General features: G+C 36.5%; 1 protein-coding gene across 2 annotated transcripts in view; it reads right to left on the bottom strand.

Moving 5' to 3' along the window:
- The window catches only part of GramD1B (GRAM domain containing 1B), a 390,336-nt gene that overhangs the window by 265,116 nt on the left and 112,880 nt on the right, over positions 1 to 12,340 (bottom strand). For both annotated transcript variants that reach the window (XM_090412772.1, XM_090412773.1), the window contains one exon: positions 6,383 to 6,467. In XM_090412772.1, coding sequence (XP_090268898.1) covers positions 6,383 to 6,467 — 85 coding nt within the window. The remainder of the gene's footprint in view (positions 1 to 6,382; positions 6,468 to 12,340) is intronic.

Below are 12,340 nucleotides of genomic sequence, written 5' to 3'. Positions count from 1 at the left end.
ACATCTCCAGGGAGTCCAAAGACTCATCGAGGGAGAGTGTGCCAACAGCATCTATGAACATTATTTAATTTATTATTATAAACAACTTTTTAATAAGCAACAACATAAAATTTATTAAAAAAACTTATCTAGTGTTGTCTGTCATGTCTTTGAATATACTAGTTCATGAATAAATTGCTCATACTCATAATGCCTTTTGAAGTTTGTTGCTCTATGTTGCACACCACAATGAAGTATTCGTAGAGCTTCTTGCATTGATTGGAGGAGCTTCTAAAATTTGTTCTTCTATACTTGTATTAGATTCACTTTCTTCTATTGGTTTAAAATTCTCATCGGAACCAGCATGACATATATCCAATCAATTTTCAAATTCTTCTTTTGACATACCAGGGTTTTATCAAAAATTTCATTTGTAAGATATACAAATTCTACGGAAGAAGGAGTTTCAGAGTTTATCTTAAAAAATCCACCTTTTTGGAAGCAGTTTTCAATAGTCTTCTCTGAAACTTGCTTCCATGACACTGCTACCAATTCTTGCAAGAACTTCCCTGCAACAATAAGCTTTAAAAGCTAGTATGATGCCTTAGTCACATGGTTGAATTAACAATGTAGTGTGTTTGAAGGCAAAAAAATTATTGATGTTCTTTAATGATAAATCGTTTGTGTGTTTGCAATGCAGTTGTCTACTAACAAGACAATTTTTTGCTTTAATTTAAGATCCCACTTAACCAACCAATTGTTGAAAATGTCATTAGACATCCAAGCATTTGCACTAGAACAGTAGTCAACAGGCAAACTTTTGACACCTTTAAAACACTGAGGATTTTTACTTTTTCCAATCACTAGGAGCTCTCATTTCTCACCATTGATATTAGCATAACAAAGAACTGTTACTCGCTCTTTTGACAATTTAAATCCTTTAGTACTTTCATTTATAAACAAATAAGTATGCTCAGGCACTACACAAAAATAGAATCCTGTTTCATTTGCATTGTAAATATCCTTGGGAGAATATTCAACAATAATTTTGGTCACTCGGTCTTAATCCATGCATAAGCTGATAAAAAATCAGCACTAGTTCCTTCACCCTTGTACACAATATTCTCTCGCTTTTCCACCTGTTAAACCATCCATCAGTTGTGGTGAAATTTTCTTTGCCCATTATTTTTGCAAGTTCTTCTGCTTTTTGATGAATCAAAGGCCCATTAATTGAAGCATCTTTTTCATGAACATTACTAACTAAATTTTTAATGTTGATTCAACTTGAGTATCCTTACCAGGTCGGGATCTCATTCAATCTATCTTCTCATTAGTAGTTTTGATTTGAAGTTTCAATGTTTGATTTGTTTTTTAAGATCTTACACAAGAGTGGTTGTGAAATTTTTAAATGTACAGCCACACTACACTGACTCATTTTGGGCAACTTATCATAGCACTCAAAAAAAATTCTTTGCTTTTCTTGAAAAGATAAATCTTTATGTTTTTTATTTGCTTCTGCCATAATGCTAAGGACTAGTTTATATGTTAAGTGCTAGTTTAAACGAGCACTTAAAGTCAAATTTACTTACTGAAACAGAGCACGAAAATAAGCTCGAAAAATCACAGACTGCATTTATATCCACCCACTGCAGTTGCCTGGAAGATTACCCACCTGCGTTTGCCTTGAAGATATAAGATTTATGGAAGAATAAGATTAAAGGAAGATTAACAAAAAAGTCAGATTTTAAATGTTCTTTGTCAAATTTTCTCCTGATTAACCCTTATTTCTTAGAATTCTGAGACACAAAAGCTAAACATTCGAGGATTTTGATAACAATAACTGGAATTTTCATTATTATTATAGGCAGATTATTTTTATTCATTTTAAACGGTGTATTTTGGGACTGACTGATTTTGAGAACAATAGTCGATTGATAATATTATCTGCAATCACAATAAGCGGATTCTACTGTATATGGAAATGCATTAAAATAAGTAAAGCTACTATATTCAGAAGCAGATAAATAAATTAATAACAAGAGAGATATCAGCCAAATCAGATATCAGTTTTAAGGTATCCAGGTATTCAAACTACTTTTAGCATAGATGGATTGTACAGGTGAGGTGGATTAGAAACAAATTAGTTGATCAAAGAGAGGAAAATTACAGATGTAAACATTCCGAGGAAAATTAGGAAATGAATAAATGGCAGAACCATATTAAAAAAAGAAACATTACAAAAGAACTTAACATTATTCAAGAATGTGTAAATAAAGCTAATCTAAGATAGTATGGTTACTTAAACAGAATGGGAAGATGAATAATTAACAAAAGAATGCTTGAAGCAAAACATAGAAGGAAAAGACTCAAAGATTAAGATATAGTGAACTGATGCAGCTATATGTGTGTTAGAAGATCAAAATATAAAAGTTAATGAAATCAGATATCTTGATGATAAGAAAAACGTTCTTGATTGGAAAGTAATCTTAAATTTGTTAGACTATAATAGTGTTTCATCTCATTCAGGAATACGTAAGAAAAATTAATGATATTGAGAAGGATTTGACAGGTGATATATAGCTGATTACTGATGATGCAAAGATAGGCAGGGTAATTAGGAATGCAGCACTTCCAGAATGCTATGAATAGGCTTGAATTGTGGCTGTGTGAATATGTCAGTTCAATGCTGGTAACTGTAAAGTAATGCACTTTGGCATAATGAGATATCCAATGGCATATTATATTAACAGGATTATGTTAGAAGTAACTGATCAGGCTAGGGATTCAGGAGTTTAGTTGATACGAAGTTGAAATTCAAGGACATGGTCCTTGAATTTTGCAGAAGATAACCATGATGTTGAACCTAACATTGACATATAAGGAAGTCCTTTTGCATCTTTACAAAGCTTTGAGAGGATCTCATTTGGACTACTGTATGCAGATCTGGTCTCCTGGTTTTTGAAATGATGCAGGTACAGTGGAGAGAGTGCAAAGCAGAGTGTTAATGATACTGGAACTGTAGAATGTAGAATTATTATTATCATCATCATCAGATACCCATGAAATCAAGTAACTCATCATGGAAGATCGAACTATTAAACTATTACACACACAGTTTTTCATACTGTGCCTTAAATATATTCATCTCTGCATTCACAACACTCTCAGGCAATACATTCTAATCATCCACCACTCTCTCTCCATGCAAAAATCTGCTCCTCACCTTCTTATGCATTTTCCACGAATGACCTTGTTTTTTCCTTGTTCTTCCCCATTCTGTATAAAACATCATCCACATTAATCTGGTAGCAACCCCTTAATAATTTATATGTTTCAATCATACCCCCCCCCTCCTCTTTCTATCCACTATTCTCTGCAATTTACATTTCCTCAATTTGTCTTCATACTCAACATTTCAGAGACCAGAAACCACCTGAGTCAATCGTCACTGGACAGTTTTCAATATCTCCTCATCCTTTTGTTTTGAAAACCAGGACCAAATTTGTGCACAAATAGTCCATATGTGGTCTAATCAAAGCCTTATACAGTGTAACCATAACATCCTGACTTCTCTGCCATAATCCATTGTCCTGTCTTCAAAATTCTAACAATGTATCCCCAAAATTTTAGGTCCTTGTACACAATCACTCCCAGATCCCTCATCACCACCACTTCCTGCAAGATAATGCAACCAACTGTATACTCTGCTTTCCATCTTAACTTTTCATTTTCCAACAATGAACTGGTAATCCCAATTACTTGCCCATTTAACCAGCACATTAAAGTCCTCTTGCAAAGCCATGACATTTGTGATTGTTCTTTCCAACTTTGCATCATCTGCAAACAACAGGATATCACTATTCAGACCCCTCCTGATATCATTAATATACAAGTTGAACAGCAATGGTCCCAAAACAGATTCGTTGGGATACACCACTAGTAACTTTCCTCCTCTGGGTATCGCTCATCCACACACACAACTTGCTGATACCTATCAGAGAGCTAATCCTCTATCCAACATACTAAATTACTATCTAACCCCATGCTTTTCAGATTAATTACCAGTTTATCATGTGGCAATCTGTTACACCTGATATCTTGAGAATATAGTATTCTCAGTTATCATGGTGTAACATGAAAAATAAATAACATAAATAAAAACCCCTGCATAAAAAGGATAATTTAGTTAATGTAATGTTCTTGCATCCAGTATAAATTGAGTAAAATGTAAAGGTCTATTGTTTAGTTAAGATAACGAAAGAAAAGAATGTATTAAGATGTATTATGACTAAACAAGGAATTTTGTATTAAATAAGTAGCTAACTAAGAATTAATATAGTAATGCGATTAAGAATGAAAGAGTTAAGTGCATAAGTATAAAAGGATGAGTCATGAAATACGCTATGTAAGAGGCTACGGATTAAGCTTTAAGTAGAATTCTGAGAAAAGGTTTGAAAGGGGGTTAAGATAGAGGCTAACAAGAGAAATAACGGAATATCGCTTAGGGCCTATGCGCAGATGGGAACTTCGTTACGAGTTGCCGATCAAAATGACGTATGGCGGCCAAAATGCCACCCAATTGGTAGACAGACGGAAAACAAGTAGGAGGTGGGAAAAAGAAGTAAGAAAGGGCGCCGTTAGGAGAGCAGCTATAAAAGGGTTGGTAACCCCCCCTTCGAGGCTCTTTCTTTTTGACTTTGGATTTTCGAGGAGTAGGCTCTTGTGGGTCTTGGGGGAGACGTTTAGGTGGTCAAGGAGGCTTGAGGCCTTTTTGCCTTTTTGTGAGAAGAGAAGAAACATTTGGATAGTCGCGGTAGTTTTAGTTTGGTTTTCTAGTGGATTTCACGGTGTTCCTGAGTGGAGAGATATGGCACATATCCTCATGCCACAACAAGGAATCGAAGGTGAACGGGAAAGCTATTCCCATATTCCTATGTAGGAAGCGAAATATACCAGAGAGTCATAGGAAGCTGTGAAAATATCGATGTCCTCGTTTCGGATAGTACAGCCGACGGCCAGATGTTCATATAGCCCAGAATTGCAAGAAGTTATGCAAGCAAGTTCGTTCAGTAGAAGGTGAAGGCCCGTAAGTGAAGCTAAAGAAAGGTATTGTGAATTTTGTCTTATGATAACTAGAAGTTGTATGTGATAGATACCATTGTCATGTTACGGAACTGTTAAAGTGATTAGGGAGAAATTACAATAGGACTTTAGAGTTTGACAGAGTGTTAAAAGTAAGCTAGCTAGAGTTGATAATTTGTGAATAATTAATTATCCTAAGAATCTTGAGTATCTACTATATTGTAAAAGGAAAGTTAATGACATAGTTGTGTGTTAATGAATGTTGAGTTTGATTAGTGTAATTTGAGTAACCAAGTAACCTGAGGAATTTGAATGCCTAGTGTGATGTGTAGAGAATCGGAATTGTCATAAATATGTGCTAGAGTAGTTAATGTATTTGTTAGTGTACTTGGAGCTGAATAATCTATTAATGTGTGATGATCTAAAACTTTTATGTTAAGTGAATTCATGTTTTGTATAAAAAATTTTGTGGCGGCATGATCATAGTAACCTTTGTCGAATCATAGCCCAACTACTTGTATTAAGCTAAATTTAGTGTGTAAGTAATTTAGTAGTGTATTTTGATATGTACCATGTTTAGAGAAATAATAAACCTTTTGTTTAATGATAAAAGAAGTTGTCTGATATTGCTAATCCAATGCACCGCTTAGAAACATTCGAACCTAACCAAGCGGGGAATTAATGTTAAGAAATGGGAAGTTTAAGGAATTAATGTTGAGTAATAAGAAATAGTGTCACGACTGCAATAGTTACACTTTCAGTTATTTGAGTTCCTTTCTCTGTTTATGTATAAGATATCTTAAACTAAATATCCCAAAGGCGCAGTTAAAATACAAATACTAGGGATACTACGGGGAACAATAGCTCAGATGTTAGTAGAAATTTTGGTGGTGTTTTGAAAACAGAAGTTAGAAGAATATAGACGAAGGCAGTTTGTAAGACAAACAAACAAAGATCATAAGATAGGGACATAACAAATCTATCCAAACCTTTATTCAATGCAATGGTCACCTTGTTATAAGTAAGCAGATTACTGAAACATGATCTTCCTTTAGTAAACCCATGCTGACCATCAACTTATTACTCCATAACCATTACTCATGTACTATATTAGCATATTTGTCCTATTTTCATTAGCTGTCGGATATAGGTTCCTCCTTAACAGGCAAACAGAACTTTTCATTTCTGTCTGCCTTTAGCCAATGTCCAACATCTCATTGTAAACCTTTGTATATCTACATTCCTGTAAATATGTTAATAAGGATAAAAATTATAGATTACAAAACTATTTCTAAAAAATAGTGATCACTAATATACTCACCAACTATAAGCCTCTCTGACTCAGGCAGAATTTTAAACAATCGCTTAAAATCATCACTTCGTGATTTATAAGTTGGATTTAGCATCTGGAATAAATAAATGAAGGGCAATTGTTTACTGCTGCCTGCTGAGTCTCAAAACACAATTTAATCATGTTACTTAACATCCATATTTCAATATAAATCAAAATTAAAAGAAGTATGCAGGGTCCTTTTGATATAAATAAAATGTGTAGTACATTATATTAATTTATTATACTATATTGACAGCTTGAGAGAACTTAAAATCAAATGAATAAGTTTTTGTCACAACGGAAAGGGGTATTATGAAACAGTAAGTACAATCACAGAATCTCAAATGGCACATAATAAACACTGTCCATAACCACTAAGCTGTTGATGTGTACCCATGAAAACATATTGTGATTTTGTTTGGAAAAGCAAAATCATTCAATAAAAAATAAATATGAGGTACATAAGAATGAGGCACATAAACTAATTAATGAAAGCAATGGATAAAGAGTCTAATCCAACTTACAGTACATTAGTAATTTGGGTGAACTGAAGGATTAAATAATATGAATAGTCTCCAGAGGCTAAACATGGAACTTTTTTCAAGTCACTCATGTATGCCTTACAAAATCTCAGGATCAGCTTCCTCTCCCTCAGTATAGCACAAGGTTTTAAAGAACATTATTAGATAATTTAGTATGTAAGTGAGAGTATCAGAGTGCAAAAACAGAGGGTGAAAGAATTGATAGTTGTGGCGGGTACAAACGAATTGAAAGGAGATAATTTTTTTATGAGATAGGACTTGAAAGTATTGTTAAAGGTAGCGAAAGAAAAGAGTGACAGAGATAGGGTGGTGAGTCTGTTGCCGTGGTATGACAGAGAGGAGTTTAGGAGGAGGGCCATAATCACAAATGACTTTATGCGCAGGTTATGCAGATGGTGTGGTGTGGAATTCGTGGATGTGTGGAATGAGTTTGATGGGCGAAAGGATTTATACAAGATGGATGGCCTGCATTTGAATAAATTTGGTGTGCAGAGACTGGAAAAAGTGTTGCTGAATGAAGTGAAAATGGATGTACAGAACCAGGGAAACTAGAACTACCAAGAAGGGGGGGGGGGAGTGAATATGCGGACATCACTGAGACAGTTGAGTGTAAGAATGTATATAATGTACCCAAGCCAGTACTAAGGACAAGTAATCGGAATGGGATAGTTAGAATAATGCATCAAGATAGGGGTGGGACAAAGGGACCTCTGCATTTCATGTATACTAATGCCACGAGTATTAGTTTCAAGAAGGAAGAATTTTTAGCCTTGGTTGTCTCTTCCTGGCCACAGGTTATTGGCATTAGCGAAACATGGCTGACAGAAGATGATATAGTTAGTGGGATAGAATGTGTAGGTTTTAGTGTGTTTAGGAGGGACAGAGAGAATAAAATGGGGGGAGGGGTGTTATTGATGATAGCTGATGAACTGTAGCCAAGGAGAATTGAAGTTGTATTGCAGGGTAGTGAAAAGAGCTCATTTGAGGCTATTTGGTGTGAGATTGAGACTGGCAGAACAAAATATACAGTTGGGTGCTGCTATAGACCAGGTGATGAAATAGATGGTGGAGATTGTATGCATAAACAAATTGATGAAATAAGTGGAAGGAGGGTAATTATTATGGGGGATTTCAACTATGGTAACATTGACTGGAAGGAGGAGACATGTGAGGAAGGAACTGGATTTTATTCAATTATTAAGGGATAACTATCTGAGACAGCATGTAATTGAAAATACTAGGGGTTTGAGAGTGCTTGACCTGGTAATAGCATCTGAGAATTTGACTGTAATGAATATCACCACGTTGCCACCTATTAGTGAGAGTGATCCTGGGAGGTGGCTAAAGGTGTGGAATTTTAGATTAAGACAGGGTATATGTGGAATTACTGTGCTGGCAAGTATTAGGAGATTGCTTGGTTCAGTGCCATGGCATGTAAAACTGCAAGGGCTGGATGTCGATAGAGCATGGGAAGTGGTCAAGGAGCATTTAAAGGAGGTTATGGCTGATTGTATACTTAGGGTCCAAATAGTAAAGCAAGTAGGGGTTAAATGGATGAATAACACCATTAAGCTCGAGCTTCCAAAAAAAAAAAAAGAAACAACTGTGGAGGGAATTTAAAGAGAAAGGTGACCTGCAGGCACACGAATGGTATAAAGTGCAGGCCAGAAGGGTAATGAGTGTGATAAGAAAAGCAAAAGTGGATTATGAAAGGAAACTAGCTATGCAAGCTAAAGAGAATACCAAACAGTTCTTTCAATATGCTGCAAGCAAAAAAAAAAACTGCACACGGCAGAATGATTTTAAGGAATGCCGATGGTAAGAAGGTCACTGAATCAGTCGATATAGTGGAATTACTAAGTGAGCACTTTCTAAGAGTATATCATCCAGGTGGTGACATTGAAAGAATGAAGGAACCATTAGTTTATACGGGAATTCTGATTAATGAAGTGAAGGTGAATGGTCTATTACAGAACCTTAATGTGAATACATCTGTGGGATTGGATGGTATACTGGCACGGGTCCTACGTGAAGTGGCTAAAGAATTATCAGTGCCCTTGACCATGTTGTTTAATCTGAGTCTCGGGGCTGGTTTAGTTCCGAAGGTGTGGAAAGAGGGTAAAATAGTTTCACTGCATAAAGGAGGATCCAAGACTACTGTTGCAAATTTCCGACCAATCAGCATATCAGGAGTTCTTGTCAAGGTCTTGGAGAAAGTAGTCAAGGGAAAAATACAGGAATGGATTGATGAAAATGAGATACTGTACGGGGGACAGCATGACCTTGTGAAGGGTAGATCATACCTCAGTAACTTGCTCAAGTTTTATAACACAGTGATGGCTGAACTGGATAAGAGTAATGGGTTTACAGTGATACTGCTGGACCTGGCTAAGGCCTTTGACAGGATACCACATGGAATTATAATCTGTAAACTGCAACATATGGGAATGGATATAGGGGTAGTGAGATGGAGAGATATCAGAGAGTAGTTTATTCAGGAGTAGAGTCCATAAAACGCCCTGTGACTAGTGGTGTGCCGCAGGGTTCTGTTCTAGGACCACTGTTGTTTAATTTGTTCATTAACGATATAGGGAAGGACATAAGAGGAACAGTTTATTTGTTCACTGATGATGCAAAGTTGGGTAGGGCAATAGTGAATGCAGAAGATGTCAAAATCTTGCAGGACGACTTGGATAGATTGGAGTTCTGGGCTAAGGAGAATGGATGTCAATTTAATGTGACAAAATGTAAGGTTATGCATTTTGGGGTGAAAAGATTAGCAGCAGTATACCACATTGGTGGAACTGTACTCTAGGAGATTGGTGGATAGGGAGATGAAGTTTAGGGGACACATTGCAAAAGTGGCTAAATCAGCTCATCAACTCACTTGGTTGTTGAAAAATACTTTGATGAGCAGAGACAAGCAAGTTATTGTTCCTCTGTACCGAGCCTTGATAAGACCTCATCTCGACTACTGTGTCTAGATTTGGTCACTTAGGTTTCTTCTTGATGGAGAGGATCCAGAGGTGAGTGACCAAGATGATAGCAGGTCTATGGAATGAAGCTTATGAGAACAGGTTGAAGATTTGTGGGTTGCAGAAATTGGTTGATATGCAGAAGAGGGGAGATATGATTGAGACATTCAAATTGCTGAAGGGTTTCTATAGGATTAATTCAGAGGATATTTTTGAGATCAGGACTGGTGGTGGGAGAACTAGGGAACATCTATGGAAGCTGGGCAAGAGCATGGTTAGCAAGGGTGTTAGAGCTGGATTCTTTACTTTTAGAGTGATGAATGAGTGGAATAAGCTGCCAGAGTCTGTTGTGGGTGCTATGACAGCGAGTGTGTTCAAGACAAGATATGATAGACACTGTGAGAATGTCGAATAGTTGTATGGACATGATGTTTAGGGCCTCCCTCGATGAGTCTAAGGATTCCCTGGAGTCGCCTATAATAATAATAATAATCATTCGACAAAATATCTAGTACAGTAAAGATGAATCATTGTTGCTGGAGCATCTCCTCCTCCTCCAAGTGAGATGCACATGAGGAATTTGTCCACTTTTGGGGGGGATGTATTTTCCACTCCACCACCATCCCATACCTACCTGATTTAGTGCTTTTCCTTCCTTTTATTTCAAGGTCTCTTCCAGAAGCAGAACTTTTCTGACCAACTTCTTTTGATGAAAAAAAAAAAAAAAAAAAAAAAAACTTCACTTCCAACTAGTTCATCAGCTGCAAGAATCAGACGGCTTTACTGCTATGGAACTTCGATGGGTTCCTATGCCTATCTTGCAAGATTTAATGGATCTATTTCTGTTCACCAAATGCCTACCATCTATCTTCACCAGCCAAATAGTGCTCATTCGAAAGAAGGAAGATGCATCTATACCCTCTGACTACCATCCAATCACAGTTGTCCCTTATGTCTCTATGAAGTGTTAGCTAAACATCAGCAGTCATATATCCAATATGATTTTAGGCAGAGTCTTCATCCTTCTGGATGGCTGTGCAGAGAATATGTTCATTCTTTCCTCTCTTCTCTCTGTATATGCCAAGGAGACCCCCTCCCCCCCCCCTCTCTCTCTTCTATGTTCATTAATAAGTTTCTTCATTCTCTTCCAGGCCATATTGGCTACTTTCTTGATACAACCACTATTAATGGTATGGGATTTGCTGATGACTTATATTCTCTGCTAGAGAAGGCTTACAAAAACTCCTCAACCAAGCAGTCAACTTCTTTCAAGTTTGAGGATTAAACATCAATGTGACAAAATTGAGTATGCATTCTCTTGTACCCTCAGGTAGAGACAAGAAAGGTTGAGAATTGAGTTTTCTGTGAATGGCATGTCTTTGCATTCTATCCCCGTTCTGGAGTAGATATATCTTAGTGTTCTCTTCTCTCTAACAAGCAGTTCCTTTCTCATCCATTCTAGGATCTTTTCTTTCTTCTCTCTGTAAAGCTCCACTTAAACCTCAACAGAAGCTCTTCATTCTGAATTATTTTCTTCTTCCTAAACTCTACCATAGGTTAGTTCTAGGTAAAATCTCTCTCTCTCTCAGTACCATCCCAAATGGATATAGCAGTTTACTCAGCAGTCCATTTGTGGTTATGTCTTCCTCATGATGTGCCACTAGTATTTTTCCATGCCACCATAAACCATGGAGGTCTTCAGATTCTCTTGTTGCAATGGTTAGTGCCTAGATTACGTCTATCCAGATTACAGAAATTTTCTCTCTCCACTTCAGAAGTATGCCGTGCTGCCTCTAGGACTTTATGTATTCAGGATAATTATCAACATACCTCTGGATGGATACTTGATGGAAGTATACTGATTATGACTGCCTCAGCTACACAAAGGAAATGAGCTTTAATGTTGCACTATTCAGTCGATGGAGCTGCATTACAAGAATCTAAGCACATTTCTTCTCAGCATCAATGAATTAAGGATGGCACTTACTTCATGCCTAGTTTTGAATATATATATATATATATATAGATTTAATTAGGACAAGAATCAATGCTCTGCTGACTCGAGGGTATACAACTCTTGGAAGAAATGATAATAACTACAGAGCAGGCTGTCAGAATATAGAAACTTTGGCTTGTGTTGCTCAGTGTTGTTATAGTGTAAACGGGGGGGTTCTATATCTGTTTATCTCTTTAAGCTATACTGCCTTCTGCACTTGCCTTCTCATTTCTTGAACACCAGAAAATTTATTTGATAAGCTGTGCCACTGATATCTGTTTTCTAGTAACAAAAAGTGTTAAGTGTGTCCAGTAGTTTTCCCATTACATTCAAATTATCCCTGATTAATTAATATCTGCAGTTGTAGTCTACTATCTATCCTTTCTCCTGGGTTCCCGCTTAGATAGAAATATAAGATCTGATAATGTTGGAG

The sequence above is a fragment of the Typopeltis vanoorti genome, chromosome 23 (genome assembly GCF_054136105.1).
Source record: "Typopeltis vanoorti isolate ZY-2024b chromosome 23, IOZ_Tvanoo_1.0, whole genome shotgun sequence".
In the NCBI taxonomy this organism is placed as follows: Eukaryota; Metazoa; Arthropoda; class Arachnida; order Uropygi; family Thelyphonidae; genus Typopeltis; species Typopeltis vanoorti.
Note: the sequence above shows the minus strand (reverse complement) of the source record. Positions and strands in the feature narration are given on the sequence as shown.